At 51.5% G+C, this 20,563-nt stretch overlaps 2 protein-coding genes across 2 annotated transcripts; one reads left to right on the top strand and one right to left on the bottom strand.

Annotated features, from left to right (window-relative positions):
- Nucleotides 1-480: 480 nt before the first annotated feature.
- On the bottom strand, nt 481-16,068 carry UBQLN4 (ubiquilin 4). The gene is made up of 11 exons (XM_043876593.1): nt 15,799-16,068; nt 14,121-14,272; nt 13,497-13,714; nt 12,661-12,923; nt 10,357-10,515; nt 6,289-6,514; nt 5,076-5,215; nt 4,498-4,581; nt 4,200-4,315; nt 3,817-4,003; nt 481-2,305 (listed from the first exon to the last, which is right to left on the bottom strand). Exons 1-11 carry the CDS (start codon nt 15,904-15,906, stop codon nt 2,153-2,155), a joined length of 1,806 nt encoding a protein of 601 aa, XP_043732528.1. The 5' UTR covers nt 15,907-16,068; the 3' UTR covers nt 481-2,152.
- Nucleotides 16,069-16,310: 242 nt separating this feature from the next.
- Nucleotides 16,311-20,042, top strand: LAMTOR2 (late endosomal/lysosomal adaptor, MAPK and MTOR activator 2). The gene is made up of 4 exons (XM_043876595.1): nt 16,311-17,116; nt 17,399-17,561; nt 19,512-19,601; nt 19,837-20,042. The coding sequence occupies exons 1-4, from the start codon at nt 17,049-17,051 to the stop codon at nt 19,891-19,893; spliced, it is 378 nt and encodes a 125-aa protein (XP_043732530.1). The 5' UTR covers nt 16,311-17,048; the 3' UTR covers nt 19,894-20,042.
- The last annotated feature ends 521 nt before the right edge of the window (nt 20,043-20,563 follow it).

Genomic DNA, 20,563 nt, shown 5'->3' with positions numbered 1-20,563 from the left:
TCCTCTCCCAGCCCTGACTTATAGGAGTGGTGGGTGGGGTGGGATCTGATAACTTATATGGTTTGGCAATCACGAATGGAAGAGAATGATCCTTTCCATTCCTAAACCACAGATTACAGATAGCTGTGATCAGTTATCCCTTTACCTTCAGTGATTCTGAACACTTTCTTTTAAATATTTTATTTGGTTGTGTTAGGTCTTAGTTGCAGCATGCGGGACTTTGCTTGCATCACGTGGAGACCTTTTGCTGTGGTGCTTCGGCTCTAGAACGAGCAGGCTTCAGTAGTTGTGGAGCACGTGGGCTGTTGCCTGCAGCATGTGGGATCTTAGTTCCCCAACCAGGGATGGAACCTGCTTCTTCTGCATTGTAAGGCAGATTCTTAACCACTGGTCTAGATACGGCTTTACAAAAACCCTTTAAAACCAAGAAGTGTCTTCAGCCAGCCTCCTCTACCCCAGGAAACAAACACCAAGACACCCTCACAACAAAGACCATATCATTTATTTACAAAGGCCAGTGTGGGAGTTGGGGGAGGTAGGGAGGGAAAGCCATACAGACATCCTCTCTGGATTGCTTGGGACCCTTTCCCACTTGGGAGAAAACTCAATTCCTCTTGCCTCCGTATTCTCAGTAACGGGTCCTCCAAGCAGCTGGGCTTAGCAGCAGAGAGAGGAGGTGATTTTGAGCCTCCTCTGTGCTCCACTAGAGTAAAGTCCAATTCCAGATCAAAGGCATCATTGCTGCCCTCTCTTTTCCTTCCTCAAATAGAACTTTCTGGCCTGGAGGGAAACAGTGAAAATTCAAGGGCCGGAGCGGCCAGGGGTTCTAGAGAGAAAGACTCCTCCCCCACTATGCCCCGAAAGCAATGAGAGGAGGGGTAATTAAGGGTGCCGGTCACAGCCCTGACAGCTTCAGAAGGGGTACCCACGCTACCCAGGCATCCAGAGGCCTAGGGGACCTAGCTCTCCAGGGTGTATATATTCCTTTCCTAGACAGGCCCTTCTGCCTATTTCTGTCTGGTGGGATAAAACTCTAAACCAGAAATCAATAAGGTATCCACCCTCCCACTCAACTCACATGCACATGTGTGCGTGCACGCATTCATGCACCCACCCACCCACACACACCCCCACTGCTGAGACAGACCCCAGTCCTCTTCATGTCTTCTGAGCGGGGCTTAAATCACTGGTACCTGGAGATGCGGGCAGGTCCTGGGTTCATGGAAATGTGTGTGAATGTACAGAAGCAGGTGTGTTTGAGGAAACGGAACCAATAATCCCTTGTGAGCCATACAGTTTAGCTTCACTGAACCCTTTTCTTCAACTCAAATTTCATTACCATCTCTAAGTCTCCTTTGCCAGGCCAAAGTCTGGACTCTGTGGACTAAAAGAACTATTAGTGTTTCCATTCCCTGTCAATTCCAACTTCCAAGTCCTCTGCTCAGGCTGTTTCCCCCATTCCCTTCCTCTAGGAAGTCTCACTCCCTCATCCCCTTATTAGGCTGGTCCACGGTTTGTTACTCCTGCTCCAGGGGGCTGCATCTCACGTCTCCCTTCAGACAGGGGGAACAAGCATCTTCCTTCCACTGGGAGTCCCAACAGACCCCATGAAAGTGATCAGAACAGGGGGTGAGGAGGAAAATCACAGCCTGCTTCACCTGCCCCTCCTTCAGAGGATGGAAGTCTAGCACTGGGTAGGCTGGAGGTGGGAGGGGATGAGGGGAAAGAGAGGAGGAAGAGTTACCAAAAGTAAACATAAGACAAGAAAAATCCTAGTGGCAGAGACAGAAGATCCTGTTCTAATAAAGCAGAGAGCGGGTTCCTCCTTCAACGCTGCACTGCCACTGAGACGTGTGAAGGCTGCAAAAGACGGTGGTGGGGTAAGGACGTGGGGCCAATCAACAAAAACTGAAAACTGTTTAAATAGCTCTGCTCAAGCAGGCAGGACCAGGAGAGAAGGTTCTACAAGAGGTGAAGTAAAACTGGAATTCTCAGACCACGGGGCTGGGCCCACCCCTCTAAAGTCACCCTGCTGTCTGAAGAGAACAAGGGAGGAGAACAGAAGGGATGACAAGCTGCAGAGGGTCGGGCCAACAGAGGAACCACACGCGGCATCAAGGGAAGGGAGACGCATGAGGCCCGGGCTGAGGGATCAGGAGAGCTGAGAGCCCAGGAGTCGCTCAATAGCCGCGTTGATGTCCCCTCCCGTAGCGATCAGAGCCTGCAGGTTGGCCTCACGATTGATGAAGCCCATGGAGTTGAGCTGCTCCAGCTGCTGCTGAAATCTCACTTCCGGCGTCTGCACCTGGAGGGGGACAAGCCTTGTGAAGTGGGCTCAGGACCAACCCCAGAGGGCCTAGCTGATTCTGAGGGTTTTTGATGGAGAGATGAAGTCTTCCTCAGAGTCAACCAATGGGGCAGGGGTCGATAACCAGCAAACAGAAGCCAGCGGAGCCGGCGTCCCAAATCACTAGACAGCTGTGTCATCATAAGGTGGGGGGGCATCTTTCTTGAAATTTCAAAGTAACAAATAGGTCTAGATTAGCTGATATTCCTAACTGCTTTTCATCAGCACTCTGGAGATGTTAACAGGCAGTCCAAAAGCCAAATGTTCTGTGGTCAGTAAATACTGCCCCCAAACCTGCTCCTGGCAACTGTCACACACACGGCCACATTAAAGGTCAGAGAAGGGCCCCCGGAAAACACGAACCTGTTTAATTGTGTTTAACCATCAACAAACAAAGTTATTTACAAAAGAGGAGGCTTTTCATTTCTGACACTCCAAAACACATCTGGAAATGTTTTCCCCAAGGGATGTTCAGGAAGCCATAGCCTAGATCATGAACAGAAGACTCAGGGTTGGAAGGAGCCCAGCAATCAGAGCCCCCAGCCCGCAGCACAGGAGCCCTTTCCCACCCGGGGATGTTTTCATCACAATCCACCCACACTGGGCTCCAGATCCAGCTGGACTGGGCCTTGAAGAGCCCTTCATCCAGCCCTCCCAGTGCCTTGCACAGAGCTGGGCACACTTCCATTTTTGTTGAAAGGCTTTCCCCAGATGTCACAGAGGTCGGAGAAAGGTTCAGGGGCTTACCTGAGATAATCCCCTGCTCTGCCCCCAAGCCCCAGGCCTAGACTTTTTAGCCCAGGGCTCTGGTCACCTCTCCTCCCAGAATCCTCTTCTCCAGTCTCATAGACAGAGGCTGCTTTATTTATTTTTATTTTTGTTTTGGCCACACCACATAGCATATGGGATCTTAGTTCCCTGACCAGGGATAGAACCCGTGCCCCCTGCAGTGGAAATGTGGAGTCTTAAACCACTGGACTGCCAGGGGAGTCCCAAATAGAGGCTGCTTTAATTATCAAAAGAGTCCTCTGATACAGTAGAAGTAGTAAAACACAGTGGTTAAAGTGTAAATTCTGGAACCAATATGCCTCGGTTTGAATTTTAGTTTCATTACTTACTCACTGTGTGACTCTGAGAAAGCCACTTAACCTCTCTGGGATTTAGTTTCCCCCTTTTGTAACACAGAAGGAGTAAGAACAAGGCTGCTATGAAGAATAAAGAAGTGAGCTCTTATGTACAAGGCACATAGACCAGTACTCAGCTGACCCAGTAAGTGCTGTTACTATGCTCATCTCCAGGTCACAGCTGTGGAAACTAAACTTGTGGAAGATCAGTTACTTACTTAAGGCTAGAAAGTAGCAGACCAGGAACTATAGCCAGAGCTGGCTGCTTCCACAGCCTGCTGCTTCCATTTGATCGCCACCCTTACTACTGCAGGGCCCTAGCACCAGGCCCGCTGCCCTGCGTACCTGTGAACTTCCGCTTCCAGCCAAAAGCTGGATCATCTGTTGCATGAGCTGCTGCTGAGCGCTGGAGGCCCCTGCTGGAGATGATGTGACTGGGAGGGCGGGCGAGGAGGTGGGCGCCTCGGGCGCAGACCCGGCGTTGCTGCCTGCCGAGGATGCCGGGGGCCGGGCCATCCCAAAAGAGCCAAGGCTGCAGGCAGGAGAGACCAAGGAGGGGGAGATGGCCTCTGAGAAAAGGGTGGGAATGTGAGATCCCGCAGGAAAAGCAGTTGGAAGAAACAGGAAAACAGATCCTCAGGGACATAAGGGCTGCTGAGAGCAGCAGGAAAAGGGCTTGAGGGGGAGGAGGAGCCAGACCCCTTTGCCCACTTGCCCCCGCCCCTCACCTGGGTACCAGCCCTGGGGCTTCAGTCTGCAAGGTCTGCAGTCCCTGCTGGATCTGCAGCAGCGCCTGCATGGCTCGGGGATTGGTGAGAATGGAGAGTGACTCTGGGTTCTGCATCTGGTGGGAAACAACACGGAAAGGCGACAGGAGGTGACGGGAGACAGGAGGTGGCCTAGACCCCGAGTCCACAGCCCCCGAGTCCACAGCCCAGTGCGGCCCCTCCCTTAAGCTCCACCCACTGGGCCTCTGGGTCTACCCGGGTGGCCCCCAACCTCCACCCGTCCAGGCTCCTCACTTACCTGCTGCAGGAAGACTGGGAGCTGCAGGCGGAGCTGCTCCTGCAGCTGGGGGTTCCCCGCAAAGAGCGGCACGTTCACCATCATCTGCCAGGGTGAAGGTAGCAGGGGGAGGCCTGGGCCTATCCACCCGCACAATGTCCCCACCGCCTCATCTCCCTCAGCACCCCACCACTGTAGGAAACCGGGCCAGCTTTTCCAAGGATCTCAGAGTATCCTGAAGTCCTAGGTGGGACAGTGAGAGGAACTGGAACTATACTCTGGACAAGGACCAGAGTCAGAAGCCAGTCTGATGAGGATGACAATAGCAAACATTTCTGAGTACACAGGGCTTACTCTGTGCCAGGCCATGTGCTAAGCACTTTATGTTATTAACTCACTTAACCCTCACAACTCCAAGGCAGGTACTACTGTTATTACCATTTTACCCATGAGGAAACTGGGGATAAATAACTTGCCTGGCTCATGCAGCTAGGAAGCGGCAGAGCTCAATACAGAAACCCAGGCAGTCTGGCTCTGGAGCATTTTGATCATCACAAGTCACAGCCCCCAGCACACTCCCTCTCATGCCAGTTCCATACCTGAGCAGCAAAGTCGGGGTTCTGGGCAAGCGTTTGCATCATGCTGCGCATGTAGGGGGCTGAGATCACGTTCTGCATCAGCTGGGGGTTCTCAGAGATCTGCTGGAGGAGGGCCTGCATTTCTGGGCTGTTGAACATCCCTAGGATAGGAAGGGGAAAAAACCAACATAACAAGAGGAAAGGGGTCCAAATGGAAACCAGATGCCTCACTTCAATCTACCTTACTTCAGGCACTGAGTGGTTACAAAACTCAGAAAGGCAACAGTGGGCACCCAAGTGCTAGGGAGTGGGTCCAAGTCTCTCTTGACTCTGAGGTCATCTTTCCCTTCTTTGGGCTGGCTCCTTCACCATCTGCTCTGCTATGATCAAGCCGGTTACAAACTGGGTCTGATTCTTATCCCTCTGTTCCCGCCACAGGTCAGATAACATTAGAGTTGGAAAGGATTTGACTAAAGATGACCCAGATCAATGGTTTTCAAACTTGTCCTAGCAATAGAGACCCTTTCCTCAAACCAAATCTCACTTGGAAACCAAGTATGTCAACAGTCTGGCTGGAGCTGGGGCAGAAGGCCTGGAGCCTTTCCCATATGGTCTTTCCTCATCTTGGCGATGGTCCAGACCCCTCAAGCCTCAGAAGTATAATTCTGAAACCATGGATCAGGTTCAAGTCCCTTATTTATGAAATAAGCATATAGAGGGGAAGGGACTTTCCCGACCAAGATATTCCCCAGAGTACAGAGAATTCATGGCATCTACCAGACATCCCCAGGGCCATTTATAGTCATAGTCTTGATAAGTGGGGCATCTCCCAGGGTTGTGCAGTACATAACCTACGCTTCTGTACAAGGCAGCTCTGCGCATCCCTCTCGCCCAGCCTCACATCTACCTGTCCCTCATTCTTCTCACACACCCTCATCCCCAGTCTAACCCATTTATACTGGATAATACCAGCAGAGTTGAAAGAGCTTAGAAAGTGGGGCCTGGTTTACTCATGAGCCTTCACTTAGGTTGCTCCTGGGGACACTGGGGCTAGAACCCAGCCTCACCCTCTGAGGGGTGAAGCCACCACTCTAGGCCAGAGAGCCCTGCCAGTGGCTTCAGTACAGTCTCACCTCTGTCTTCAACATTCTGGAGCAGTGTGAACCCCCTTCAGTCCTGGGGCAGAGGGACTGCCCTGGTGACCCCACTCAGCTCCTTCCACCCTAGGACATACCTGACCCCAGGCTAGCCGCATTGATCCCAAAGGGATTGGAGACTGTCGGGTGCACCTGGCTGGTCCCCGATCCTCCGGTGCCCTCCCCACCGGACCCGGGGGCCTGGGAGGTGGGGGGCGAGGGGCTCCAGGGGTTAGGGAGGGGCTCTCGATTCTCAGTCCGCAGAGGCTGGGAGGATGAGCTGTCGGAGTTCCCGGCCAGGGAAGAGAAGGGGTTGTTGCCAAACTGGGAGGAGGGAAAGGTTTTGGGTTAAGGACTGAAACAAATCAGGGAGAAGGGCTAGGCCCTTTCTTTCTTCTCACCTAATAGCCTCCCCGTCCCCAGGAAAGGGAGAGAGATCTACAACTGTGGAGGCCCTCATGTCAATTTCTGGCCTCACAGTGGGCAACTTCACACTCACCCTGCAAGGTGGGAGTTGGCTGACGCTAATGACTGGATAACTGAGCCCCTCAGATAACGGGAAACATCTCCATCTCCCCTGGTGGCTCGAAATATTTGGTTTCTAATCTTCTCTGCTCTATAGTACTTTGCACACACCTTTCCTACTGAGAAGCGGAGATGCTTGTTTTCCTTAGCTCTTAAGGGGCAGAGACAATGTCAGATTCACCTTTGCACTCCTGGCCCCTGACACTAGTAGGTGCTCAATAGGTAACTCTTGGCTTGATGGGAGCTGACTCTACTCCAACCCCTATTTGCCTTCAGCTCTCCCTTTTCCAGCCACCTCCGTCCAAGTCTAACTCCACTGAACCTTCTTCCTCACCCCCAGATCCCCCATGTGGCATTCTGTCTATCCAGGCACATCACAGTGGAGCCCCTTAGAGGGGCACACCTCTGGCTGAACACCCTTCCCTAGGTCTTCTCCTCCTCTGTTGCTTCCTCCATGTAATCTCTTCTTTCTCCTCTCCACCCCTATCTTCTTAGACTGGCTGCTTCAGCTAAACAGTCCCCCTTAGCACCAGGCCCTCTAGGATGTTACCCAGGATCGTCTCAGGGTCTGCACCCCACATGATGGGCTGCCCAAGGTGGCACCCGAACCTCCTCCCTCTGGACCCGCTGAGAGCCAGGAAAGAGCTCTGTCTGAGGCATGTGATGGCTGAGGGAGCCCAGGCCTCCTCCCCTTGCTCAGCCTCTCTCTCCTGTTCCCAGGTAGGCCCTACCCACACAGGAGGTACCTGAGCAGCCTAGCCTCACCACACCAAGGAGTTTCATATCCAGTTACTTTTCCTGTTTATTCAAACAGGGGACCAGCTCCTGCTCTGAGTTGTGGTTCCTTTGCCCTACCAGATGCCTGTTCAGATAATAGGGTTTGCAGGCTAGGGATCATGTACCGCAGTTTCAGTCTTTGTCATCATTGCAGATTTCCTGCTCTGGTAACTCGCCTAGCAGCCAACCCCTCCTAGTTCTGGGTCCTGCTTTGCTCTTCCCTTACACCCTAAGTCCTAAATCTCTTTGCCAGAACTCCCCAAAGTGGTAGCAACTGCCATTTATTGAGCACCTACTATGTGCCCGACCCATTCATTCTAATGCTTATAATATCCCTCTAATACACCAGTTCTCAAAGTGTGGTCCTAGGACCTCTGCAAGGTCTGAAAACAGTTTTTAAAACCCAAGACAGTATTTGTCTTTTTCACTCTCATTCTCTCATAAGTATTCAGGGGTGTTTTCCAAAGGCTACATAACATGTGACAATGCAATGGACTGAATGCAGAAGCAGATCTGATCTGAGAACATAGGTACGTAAGCCAGATATTCAAGAGATCTGCAAAGATGTCAAACAAGGCCATTCTTTCCTCTAAAGTTTTGTTTTGGGAAATAAAGTTATTTTTTAAGAGTATGCTGGTTATGTTAATGTGCAATGGGTTTATTGTTATTTTTAAAAGAGTTCATAAATATTTCTTTAAATTCTCAGTTTTAATTTCAGATTCCGTGAATATCAATAGACCTAACCCACAAAAACAAAACTTCCTTGGGGTGCTAACTATATAAAGGGGCCCAGAGTGGAATTCCCTAGTAATCTAGTGGTTAGGTCTCCATGCTTCCACTGCAAGGGGTGCAGGTTTGATCCCAGGTGAGGGAACTAAGATCCCACATGCTGGGCAGTAAGGCAAAAAAAAAATTTCTTTTTAATAAATAAATAAGGGATCCAGAGACCAAAATGATTGAGGACTATGCTATAATACATTGTCTCCATTTTGAAAATGAGGCAGCAGAAGACTCAGAGAGGCTTAAGCAACTCACTTAAAATCACGCCACTAAAGGATGGTGGAGCAGGTGTTTGAATGCAGGCCTGTTGTTGCCAAACACTGTGTTCTTTTAGCTGAGCCAGTGGTTCTCACACCTTAAAGTACATCAGAATTAGCTGAAGGCTTGTTATAAGCCTTGCTCAACTACTTGAATTTTTTTTTAACCATGTATATGCATTACTTTGATATGCATTTTAAATTAAACACTTTAGTAAAATAAAACTTAAACTAAAAACCCACAGGTAATCTTCATAAGCACTTTCTTTCAATTCCTATAAGCACTTTCTAAAATTTGAAAGAGCAATGCCAATAATCATCAAGATGACGGTGAAGAATAAGCTGCAGGGGGGAGGGGCGAGTCACCCTACCTGATGCCCAGGCTTAATTAAGACGAGGTGGTGTCATCATAGGGACAGAGCCAGCAAGGCATGCACTAAAGAATCTGCCTGCAGCACAGGAGACCTGGGTTTGACCCCTGGGTCGGGAAGATCCCCTGGAGGAGGGCATGGCAACCCACTCCAGTATTCTCGCCTAGAGAATCCCATGGACAGAGGACCCTGGCAGGTTACAGTCCATGAGGCCACAAAGAGTCAGACACAACTGAGTGCCTAACACAACTACTAGCGATGCCATGGACAAGAAATCTGTTGGGATAGCACGGACTGCTTAGGACATGGTGATTTTTCCTTTCCACAAAAAGCAATGTGAGGTCCCATTCTCCTACCTGGGTGCTGGTTGTGGGGGCAGGCTGTTCAGTTTGTGAAAATCCATCAAGCTGAACACTTAGGATATGTGCAGCTTTCTGTAGGTATATTATTCTTCAAATGAAACATTTTTAGATGTTTTTAAAAAGCAAGTCTAAAATTATACAAACAGCATACCACTTCTATAAGGTTGAAAAAATATGCAAAATGATGCCACAGATTATTTATGGATACATACATAGGTAATAAAAGAATCAAAATGACAAACACCAACTTCAGGGTGGTAGTTAGCTCCGAAGAGGAAAGAGAGGTATAAGTTGGGGGAGGGGTATGTGAAGGCTGCAATTCTATGTCTCATATCTTATTTGCTAATGTTAAATATATCTAGGAAAACCACAAAATACTAAAAACATTCATTAACTCCAGGGTAGAAAAGAGAGGGCCGGGAGATGGTAATAGAAGGATCCCTTTTGTATACTTTTATTAAGCTTGTATACCTTTCCACACTTTTTAAATATCCTTTTGTTTACTTTGTGTAACTTCTGAGTTTTGAAACAGGTAAATGCATAATGTATTTAGTGTAAATTAAACTTTAATATGAGAGAATGCTATACTTTTTGTATATTTGGAAAAAATTCACAAAGCGTTTTTGAAAGCACATATTCCCAAGGCTTAATTCCAGAGATTGATTCAATAAGTATCTCAAAGGTAGGAACCAGGAATCTCATGATTGACAAGCACCCCAGGTGCTTCTGACGCAGGTGATCTGTGGACCACACTTGAGACACACCGTGGAAGGGTGGGCTCTTTGACCTCAGGCCTGCCCCACAACCTTGGAGCCCTCGGCGCAAGAAGTCTGTCGGAACAATGTCAGAGCCCTTGGATACTACACTGCCCCCACTCCCTAGGGACCTCTGCTATCTTCTGCCCTAGTGCTTCAGTCCCACGCCGAGATGGACCATCCCTGGCTATGCGCTGTGAAAACCGCCTTCAAGCCAAGGCCTACCCTCAGGGCACTAGGGAAGGAAAGAGGAGCAGAGAGCACCTCAGGCTTGCCTGGGTCTGGGGTGGGTGATCCCGAGTTCAGACTGCCCTCCCACAGCCCAGCCCCTGGCCCCACCTGCTCCCTGGCAGCACTAAACATGGGCTCCTGGATGTCCGTGTACATGCGGCGGAGGGCATTATACCCTCCAGGGATGCTCTCCAGGTTGCTTAGGGCCCGGTCCTGGTTCCGCATCATCTCCTGCATCATGGCTGGATTTCGAGCAAGCTCCATTGTCTGGCGGAAAAGGGAAAGAGAGAGAATGGCTCTGGAACCAGGGGCTCACCAAGCTTGAAGAAGAGTGGGCCTTGAAGAGGGGGACCAGGACTAGGGTCCAGGGCCCAGGAACCGACCCAGAGTGGCTGTGAGGAGGGTGAACTGGATTTCCTTTCTCTATTGTCATCTTGGCTCCGACCCTGCCTCTCTGTGGGCATTCTGGTTGACTTTTGGGGGTACAGCGACCCCAGATGGGGGAGGGCAGCAGCTTTCCTCCCTCAGGTTCAGGGATCTGCAGAAGTATCAGGGAACACAAGGAAGTTACATAAGAAAGGGCATGAGAGGGACCTCCCTTGTGGCCCAGTGGCTAAGACTCCAAGCTCCCAACTCAGGGGGCCCTGGGTTCGATCTCTGCTCAGGGAGCTAGATCCCACATGCCACAACTGAAGATCCTGCATGAAGACCCAGCACAGCCAAATAAATAAACTAAATAAATATTAAAAGAAAGAAAGGACATGAGAAAGGGAGAAAGCAAAAGAGAAAATTAACATCTATTGAACAGTTACTACATATAGGCACTGAGCTAAGAAATTTACAGAATTCAAGTCACTTAATCCCCATGATAACTATCCTAAGTATGTATTTCTGTCCCTATTTAGCAGATAAGAAAATAGGCTCAGAGACTCACTGCCTAGGACCCACAGTCAGTTAGCGGTGGAGACTGGGTTCAAGGCCAGGTTGGTCTGTCTGACCAAGACTAGATTACAGCTTCTGATAAATGACCACAAATTGGTGGGGGGAAAGGATTCAAGCTGGGACGATGCTACCAACACCTTCTGGATCCCACTACAGGTCTTTGGCCTCACTGAATCTTGAGAAATAGGATGAGGGCTTTCACTTGGGAGCCAATGTCTCACTCTCAATAACGAGGGGACAGTAGCACGTAACACAGAAAATGAGCAGAGCGGCGTCTTGTTCCCATCCATTGGAAAGCTTTCCCCGTCCTTCTTCCTAAATCTACTCCATACAGGCCTCTTCTAAGACACTTTTATGCCTATGATAAGCCTCTGATCTCTTATTCCACAAGTCATTCATTTACTAAGTACTTATTGAGTGGTAACTATACACCAGGCACTGTTCTAGGCAGTGAACAAAACAGTTGCAAATACTTGCCCTTCTGGGACTTACCCTCTGGTGAGTCTAGCACTTGTGTCCACAATTCTGCTAAGATCATCTACCCTCGTCCCCAGTGGGTGGCCACGAGATGGAGCCCCCGAAGACCAACACCAAACCCCCTTGCCTGGGTCTTCTTTACCCACCTAACCCTCCCTTATCCACCTGGCCCTGCCCAGCCACAAAGGTCTCCGATCCTATTTTTCATTCCCAGGCCTTTGTGCTTGCTGTCCCTTAACCCTGAATACTCTTCTCTTTTTTTTTCTTCTGGTTCATTCTCCTCTTTTGGGTCTCTGCTTGGGCAACACTTCCTCTATGGCCCCCTCTGAGCCCCAGGGTAGGGTCAGGAGCCCTTCTGCGTGCTCCTAAGGGGTCCTGTGACCATCTCTGTGATACTACTATCCATGCTGTACTGTAAATGCCTTCTTCCTTGTCCTACTTCCCTTTGAGACCAGAAGTTCCTGGGGGGCTTCCCTGGTGGTCCAGCGGTTAAGAACCCACCTGCCAATGGAGAGGACACGGGTTTGATCCCTGGTCTGGGAATATCCCACATGCCATGGAGCAACTAAGCCTGTGCACCACTACTACTGAGCCTGAGCTCTAGAGCCCAAGAGCAACAACTACCAAGCCCACGAGCTGCAACTACTGAAGCCCGTGTGCCCTAGAGCCCGTGCTCTGCAACAAGAGAAGCCACCACAATGAGAAGGCCACAACAAAGAGGAGCCCCCACTCGCAGCAACTAGAGAAAGCCCACACAGCAACAAAGACCCAGCACAGCCAAAAATAAATAAATAAATAAATAAAACAAATCTAAAAAAAAAAAGATGTAGTTCCCAGAGAGCTAGGCCTATGTCTTTTCATCACTGTACCCCCAGTGCTCAAAACATGGCTGTTGAATGAATGAATGAACAAATCAAGGTAGGAAAAGGCAAGACAGGGCACAGCTGGGTTCCCGGGGTCCTCCACGCCCCCCCAACCTTCTCTCAGACCCACCTGCCTCATGAGTTCAGGGTTGTTGAGCATGTGACTGATCTCAGGGTTCCGCTCCATCAGCTGCTGCATCTGGGGGTTGGCCATGATCATGTGGCGCATCAGGTCAGGGTTAGACATCATGTCCTGGACCAGGGGGTTCTCCATGATCTGCGACAGCATCTCAGGATTGGACATCAGCTGCCTCTGCATCTGCTGCTGCAGCTCCATGAAGTTGGCAGAGCCCAAGCCCAGGCTGCCCAAGCCCAGGATGCCCCCAAAGCCAGCTGTGGGGGAGGGAAGCAGAGTCACACTTTGTCCCGACTCTTCTACCTGGCCAGAGCCACTGAAATCAAGTCACCAGGATGGGCCCTTTCTGCTGCTCACATCTCCCTTTCCCAATCACTTCCACAGCCCCAGTCCTGATCTGTTGCTGGCAGAGAGATGGGAGCCTACTAGACCGAGACCTCTTTGATGGCCGAGGCTGACAGGCAGGCACGGTACTGAACACAGAGAGGACAATCAGCGACAGCCTCCTGAATGAGCAAATAAATATTCTCCAATTGGCTACTGTTGGGCCCACCTTTTCCCCAAACTCCAATACCCTCTCCCAGGGTTTTCTACATCCCCAGCCCCATTTCTCCCTTTACTCTTAACATTTCACCATGCTCCCCTCTTCTGGGAAGCCCTCACAGATTGGTTTCCTCCCCACTTGGCTCAAGCCCCAGTGTCTGGAACCCTATGTTCAGGGGCCCCAATCCCCATCAGATCAGGAGCAGGGATCAATATTTCCCTCTTCTTGGCCTCTCCCCCACTCTACAGACTATAACCGTGTGGTGCCTTCCTCCCTAAAGGCTTACAGAGTATGGATGCAGTGGCACTGGGAGGTCCCTCCCCAGTCCCTGGGGAGGTACCCCCTCCACTGCTCCTTCGGCTTCCACTGCCTGTATCTGAAGTGGCACTTCCAGAAGTGGAGGGCTGGGCAGACGTGGCGGGTGAAGCAGGGGTGGTGGAGGGGGCTGAGGCTGGGTCTGGGGTGGAAGGGGAAGAAGCAGTGGCAGTCGCTGGATCTTGAACCCTGAGAAAGAAAGAAAAATCCTCACTGAAGTGGACACAAAAGGGAAGACCATGATTTCTACGTGTGCTGTGCAGCTCCAGCCCTACACCACACCACGCCACCTCCGAGGTAACCCTGAGGCTGGAGCAGGGTGACGCTGGGGGCAGTCAGGAAATCGGACAGAGGGAGAAAGGAGTCAGCATCCTTTATCTCCAGGTCATTTAGAGTGGGGTAAGTCAGGTTCCCTGGCCCTGCAGATCCGATCACAGGGCCTTCTGGCAGCCCGTCGAAGAGCCACCTTCCTGGATCTTGGCATTCCACGGACCTTCCACAGACGTATGCTTGAATCATGGGTGAGAAAGTGTCAGATGGGGAAAAACAAAGAAAGCCCAATCTGAAGCTGGACCTGCTCCTCTCCTGAACTTACTTCTGAGGGGTCTTGATGACCAGATGAACAGTGAGCCCATCCTTGATCCCATGCTGGTTCAGTGTGTCCCCATCCTTGAGGATCTTGCCTGCGAAGATCAGGACCAGCTGATCCTGCTGTGCCTTAAATCTCCGGGAGATTTCCTCTTTAAACTGTGATCAAGAGGCAAAGGTCACTGTGGAGGCTGCTTGGGCTCCACCAACCAGGGACCCTGCCTCTCCTTCAAAGCTTTCCCTTGCTCCCACCTCTAGTCGTGGGAAGTCTTTTCAGCAGTCTTGACTCCATCCCTCCAGCTGAAATTAGGCGGCTCCTTTCTTAACCAAGGGAGCTGGACCAGTGTGGGGCTCCTCTCAGCAATACTTCAGGGTCTCTCACCCTCCCCAGCCCTGCTTTTATCTGCCACTCCCTCTTCAGTTCCAAGTTCCCCCTGAGCGTACTACGTGGGCAGTTCTCTCTGGAAACTCCTTGGCCCAACCCTGCCTCCCTTCAGCCTTGTCTCCCCAGACTTCAAGTCTCTTTTCTCTCTTTATTCCCAGTTTTCTTGTAACAACTACAACAAATAAGTCCCAGTTATTTATAACAGCACTAACTATACATGTTAATTATTACCTCCATTTCAGAGACCAGAAAACTGAGGATTAGAGAAGTTAGATAACTTGCCCTGGACAAACTGGAACTCGGGTCTTGACATCAAAGCCCAGGCTCCTCTTAACCAAACACAAGGTGTGGGGTGGGGGTGGGGGGAAGCTCTCAATTAGAGCTGATTTCAAATTCAGCTTTGCAGGCAAAAATTATTTAAATTATGGAATGTGATCATTTTATAAGGTCGGGGGGGGGGAGGGGCAATGATGGCAATAAAGGCTGGCTGGGGAGAGTTAGACTCCTCAAACCTATCACACACACCGTCCCCGCCCCCCATCAACCCAAGCAAATCAAACACATACTCTAAGTAGAGGGTGCACTTGCTAAGCAAAGGCAGCTTCCAGACCCCTCCCTTCCAACCAGACGCCTATCTTAAGCCCCGCCTCTGTGAAATTCGGGAGCAGCCACAGGGGGGTGGTGAACACAGGCAATATTCCCTCATTCACTCATTCACATTTTACTAAGCACCTACTGCACACTGTGTAAATCCCAGAGGGGCTGAGAATCAAATGTATCCACTTTAATTTGAAAGAGTAGGAAAGATCCGGGCAGAGGGAAATCCTCCCCGCACCGACCAGGCGTCCGAATTCTGGGCGTTCTGAGTCGCCCAGTAGGCGCCCAGAGTTCCCCCCAACCTGCGCCCCGCCGCCCGCTCTCCGGGCTCAGCGCCTGGCCCGGCCCCCACTCTGCCTCTGCGCCTCGAACCCCGACCAGTAACCGGGGCCAACACTCCCCTCAAACCTAGGGTCCTCCCCGCTTCCCAGTGCAAGGTGTCCTCTTCCCACTCTCCACCACGCCCCCAGCTCAGGCCACAAGGCAAACCCCGGCCTCCCTTCCCCAACACGCGCCACGCTCCCCCAGATCACCCTCGCAGGATGCCCCCTACCCGCCTGCCCTTCCCTCCCGCTCCTCGAGTGCCTGCTGGGCCCCCGCCCTCCACTCCCCGGCCCTCCCGCACGCCCGACAGTCTCAGAGCCACCCGCCTCTTCGCAGACCCCTCCTCCGCGCTCACCCCCACCCCCGCCACCCGTACTACCTCTTTGACCGAGGCTCGGTCGCAGATCACAATTTCCTCCTTGTCCTTGGGGGTCTTGACGGTGACCCGAATGGGGGGCCTCGTTTCGGCCCCGCTCGGCTCCGCCATGCCACCGCCGCCACCCGGCCGCCCGCCAGCCCGCCCCGGCTCCTCCTCCTCCTCCCCGCCCGCCCGGCCGGCCGGGCTTGGCTCCGGCGCCTCCAACACTGCCCTGTCCCCTCCCCTCCCCAAGGCTTCACCGCCCCCTCCGGACCCGCCACGGCCACAGCGCCCCGGGCGGACTGGGGGGGCCACTGCAGCGGGGTCCGCCCAGGGCCGAGCCCGGGGTCCGGCTGCTTGGACCGGGCCTTGCCGGGCTGCGGCCCCCGGAGGGGTTCGGGGCGGGGGCGGGGCGTGTCCGTCCCTGCGGGGCGGGGGCCGAACTGCCCGCGAGAGACCACAGCCCGATGCAGCCCGCCGGAGCCGAGCCGAGGTGCCCCCTGGGCCCAAAGCTGCCCCCGCCCCTCCGCGGGTAACTCCAGCTTCGGGACAAAGGACTTTCTGTGTCGCCGCTTTATCTCCGTTCCCTGTGATAACTGGCCTTTCTCCGGAAGCCCAAATCCTTTCCAGGCCTGAGACCTATTCCGACTTTGAGGTTGAATTTTTTTACTTCTGGATGTCCACCTAAAACCTCGTCTCTGGGACTGACTTTATTTCCCTGCGAGTAGTGGCTTGCACGAAGTCTACAAAGTACAGTTCCAGAGACCTGAATTTTGCCTGCGCGGCCCTTCTGAACCTTGGTTTCCTCGATAGTTTCTCTCGCCTCATCTCACCTAACTGTATAATGTAGAAAACTGCTTTGAAAAGTAACCAAAGGTGTGCCTGAAAAATATAGGGATTTTACTTTCTTTTAATTACTGAATCGTGACTTGTCATGCGGATATGACTTTCCTCTGCCCGAGGGGATTAAATGTCCTTCCAATACTGCCACTGTCCTTTCACTCCCGCTCTTTTCCCGCATAACCGCGTGGTCGCACTGGAAAGGCGAACTATAGTTCCCAGGGTGCCTCGCGAAGCCGCGGAGAACTACAATTCCCAGCGTTCGCCGCTGCGGGGCAGGGTGGAGTCGGAACCACAAAACCAGGCCCGGAAACTACAACTCCCAGGGCGTTCCGGAGCAAGGCAGCTGGACTACGGAAAGCGACTGGCGGAGGCCAGCAATAGGAAACTCTGGGTTCTGGGTGCAAAAACCAGGGTTAGGAGCCTCAGGCATGCTGCGTCCCAAGGCTTTGACCCAGGTGCTAAGCCAGGCCAACACTGGAGGTGTTCAGAGCACCCTGTGAGTGCGGACCGAGAAGCCGGGTGGCGAGCACTGGCGTGGGTCCGCGCGCGACTCTCCGAGGGAGGGCTGGGGAAGGCTCTCTGGGAAGGGAGGAGGTGGCAGAGGGGGCAACAACTTGGTGAAAATGACGGAGAGCCCCTCTTGAAAAGGAAACCGACGTGCTGCGTGCCCTGGGCACGTCCCAGGACACACTCAGTCCCAGTGGCGGGAATTGGGATGGGTACCGAGGAGTTTGACTCCCTCTTGAGCACGTTGATATCCCTTCTGATTCTTCACCAGGCTGCTGAATAACGAGGGATCTCTGTTGGCCTACTCCGGCTATGGGGATACAGACGCCCGGGTCACCGCGGCCATCGCCAGTAACATCTGGGCGGCCTACGACCGGAATGGAAACCAAGCGTTTAATGAAGACAATCTCAAATTCATCCTCATGGACTGCATGGTATGAAGAAGGGATCCATTCCTCTGACCCTAAGGGGATCTCAAAGGGCAACCTGGATCCTATCCTGGATGGTTGGAGGGCCAGGGACAGGATGTCTGGAAGACAGTACTAAGAGTTGGTCTGCAACAGCATTTATGATAGATAGGACCCTATGTATTGATGAGAAAGGAGTTCTGGAACCCAGGTCTGGCCGGGGTTCTGGTTTTAGCACTGGTGAAACGTTGGGTAAGTGATTTAACCTCTTTGAGCTTTCTGACCACACTTCCAAGGTGAAAACAATCCCCTCCACCATACCGTGCACACAGGGTTATTCTGATCAAAGGAGAGGGTGAATATAAACTAGAGCGATGTGCAGACACAAAATGTTGTCATCTGAGATTAACAGACCCAGAAGCATGGCGGAATCTCTAGACCCTGCTGTCCATTCACTTTACAGAGAAAGGTCATGAAGTCCAGAAAGGGGAAGTGGCTATTAGACTGTGAACTTCTTGGAAACAGAAACTGGCTCATACATCTTTATATCTGTCCAGTCAACATATTTTTAGGTCCCTGCAATGTTCTCAGGGCTTGGGGAAAAGTAGGAAACAGCACAGACAAAAGCTGCCACCCTAATGAAGCTTACAGTCTTACATATGAACTTACTGTAAAATAAGTTCATGAATATGTTTTGTAACGTATCTATGTAAGTTTAAAAAGTAGTATGTTAGGTATTGAAAATGCTAGGGGAGGACTTCCCTGGTGATCCCATGGTTGGGACCTGGTGCTTTCACTGCAGGGGCCCCTGGGTTTGACCCCTGGTCAGGGAACAAAGATCCTGCAAGCCATGTGGTGTTACCAAAAAAATAAAAATAATGTAAAAATTAGAAGAAGATGCTACCGAGAAAAAGCAAGGAAGTAAGATAGGATGTGTGTATCGGGGACAACATCGCTGAAAAGGTGACACCTCATCAAAGATCCATCTAAAGGGAGCTGGTAAGCCGTGTGGCTATCTGGGTTAAGAACATTTCTGATAGAACAGTAAATGCAAAGGCCCTGAGGCAGAATGATGCCTGGTCAGAGATAACAAGGTTGAAGTGGCTAGAGTAGCATGAGAATGGGAGAGGTTAGTAGATGATGCCAGAGAGGCAGAGGGTACAACACCTGGTTCCAAGCACGTGGTGGATACTTAGTGAAAATTTGCTGAACCAAATTGAAAAGGCCCCAAGAGTGAATTCTCCTGGAAGTTTTTCCACTGCAACTCAGCCACCTACCTCTTCCTGACTCCCTCCTTAACCACAGATGCCAATTCAACTGATGATTCTTAGGGTCCCTAGCCTAGAGCTGGTACCATAAGCGCAATAGCTTTCAAATGTCTTGACCACAACCCAGCCATAAGAAATATATTTTCAGTCAGAGTCTAGTAAAACAAAAGTTTCATGAAATAGTACTTCCTTTGCTGTATGCAATACACTTTATTTCTCTTTTAATGCTGATCAACCTTCTTAATTGATCTGGGGCTAGTTAGCCCTGGGCCAAACCTACAGTTTGAAAAATATTACCTTGGGAAACGAGGAGAACTATAAGTTGAGTTGTGGTCTCCCCTTACAGTGTCATTGGGGGTGAAACCATATTAGTAACGTCACCCATCTGGACAGCCCTTTGTAGACACTGGACTCCTTCCTGTGTATTAGCATCCTCACCAACTGGAGTGAGGTAGGGATTACAGAAAGAGAAACAAAGTTTCTGGGAGGTGGAGTTTTCTTGGGTAACTGGGTTAATAGGTGACTGTGCTGAGGCTGGAATGGGCTCAGGACTTCAGGTTCAGGGCTGTGGCTAAAGTCCCCCAGTGGAAGCTCCTGCCCTGCCTGGGGCATGAAAGGAAGATACAGACCATCTCAAGAGGAGCCCTTGGGGAAAAAAGGGGCAAAGGGTGCAAGCAGATATCACATCCCCTGATATCACCCCCACCAGGAGGGCCGTGTAGCCATCACAAGAGTGGCCAACCTTCTACTGTGCATGTATGCCAAGGAGACCGTTGGCTTCGGAATGCTCAAGGCCAAGGTGTGTATGTGTCCATTCTTGTACAACCCTGGGCTCCGCCTTCATGCTCCATCACTGTATCCACCCCCATCCCCACCATCTTCCCAGAGTCTTTGTCATGTCACCCAGTCAGCATCTGGGGTGGGCTCACAGGCAGCAGCTGGGAGCTGGGGGCTCAGCGGTAGGAGTAGACCTGAATTTAAGATCCCTCGAGTGGCAGGCCTTGTGGGACTGGATTCTTCTCCCTTTCCCACAGGCCCAGGCCTTGGTGCAGTATTTGGAGGAGCCTCTCACCCAAGTAGCAGCATCATAGTGGGCGTTGGTGGAACCTGGGATTCAGAAGAGTGAGATGACCATGTGGTGTGGCAGGGCTCCCTGGGGAAACCTTCCTGGACTGTTGCAGGGGGTTGGAGTGGGGGGACTTTATTCTTCCCAAGAATAAACTTCAACTGCTGTCTCGTGTCTTGGCTGTTTTCTTGGATGGGGGGAATCAGAGGAGAGAAGAAGGAGCAGGGATTGTGCATCATGTTCTTCACGTTCAGCTAGGATGAACAAAGGGCTGGTGGGGGTCATGTTGGACAAAGAGAGAACAGGCTGTGGGAGTTTAGTGTCCTTCAGTTCCAACTTTGGGGGGGCCCCTTTTCTACTCTTGGGATTGGGAGTGTGCCCCCTAGTGGCCTACAAGGGCCACCCCTTCCCTCTTCTCTGGGCATTCACAAGCTTACGCAGACCCCTCTCCAGATCCGGAAGTCCTTTGCACACAGAATGTATCTGCCCTGAAGCTTCAGGTCCTGGGGAAAGAGTAGAAAAAATTAAGAAGTCCTGGCCCAACAGTCAGACTCATCCCTGCACCTGGCTGTTTCTGCCCCAGGTCTCCCCCTTATCCGGTGTCCTTAGAGCAAGGCTGGATCTTTCCCAGTGCTGTAGGAAGGGACTCATCCCAGGGAAGCTGGTAGGTTGCAAGGCCCAGCTCCACCCAGGTT

This window comes from Cervus elaphus, chromosome 20, assembly GCF_910594005.1.
Source record: "Cervus elaphus chromosome 20, mCerEla1.1, whole genome shotgun sequence".
Taxonomy (NCBI): Eukaryota; Metazoa; Chordata; class Mammalia; order Artiodactyla; family Cervidae; genus Cervus; species Cervus elaphus.
Note: the sequence above shows the minus strand (reverse complement) of the source record. Positions and strands in the feature narration are given on the sequence as shown.

Bases quoted from the DNA above. Each gene is read 5' to 3' on its own strand.
- UBQLN4 (XM_043876593.1), bottom strand. From the start codon at position 15,906: ATGGCGGAGCCGAGCGGGGCCGAAACGAGGCCCCCCATTCGGGTCACC. The intron at 14,273-15,798 runs GTAGTACGGGTG...TCTTGATCACAG, and splicing joins ACCGAGCCTCGGTCAAAGAG to TTTAAAGAGGAAATCTCCCG. The intron at 5,216-6,288 runs GTATGTCCTAGG...TTCCTATCCTAG, and splicing joins TGCGGCTAGCCTGGGGTCAG to GGATGTTCAACAGCCCAGAA.
- LAMTOR2 (XM_043876595.1), top strand. From the start codon at position 17,049: ATGCTGCGTCCCAAGGCTTTGACCCAGGTGCTAAGCCAGGCCAACACT. The intron at 17,117-17,398 runs GTGAGTGCGGAC...ATTCTTCACCAG, and splicing joins GGAGGTGTTCAGAGCACCCT to GCTGCTGAATAACGAGGGAT. The intron at 19,602-19,836 runs GTGTGTATGTGT...CCTTTCCCACAG, and splicing joins TCGGAATGCTCAAGGCCAAG to GCCCAGGCCTTGGTGCAGTA.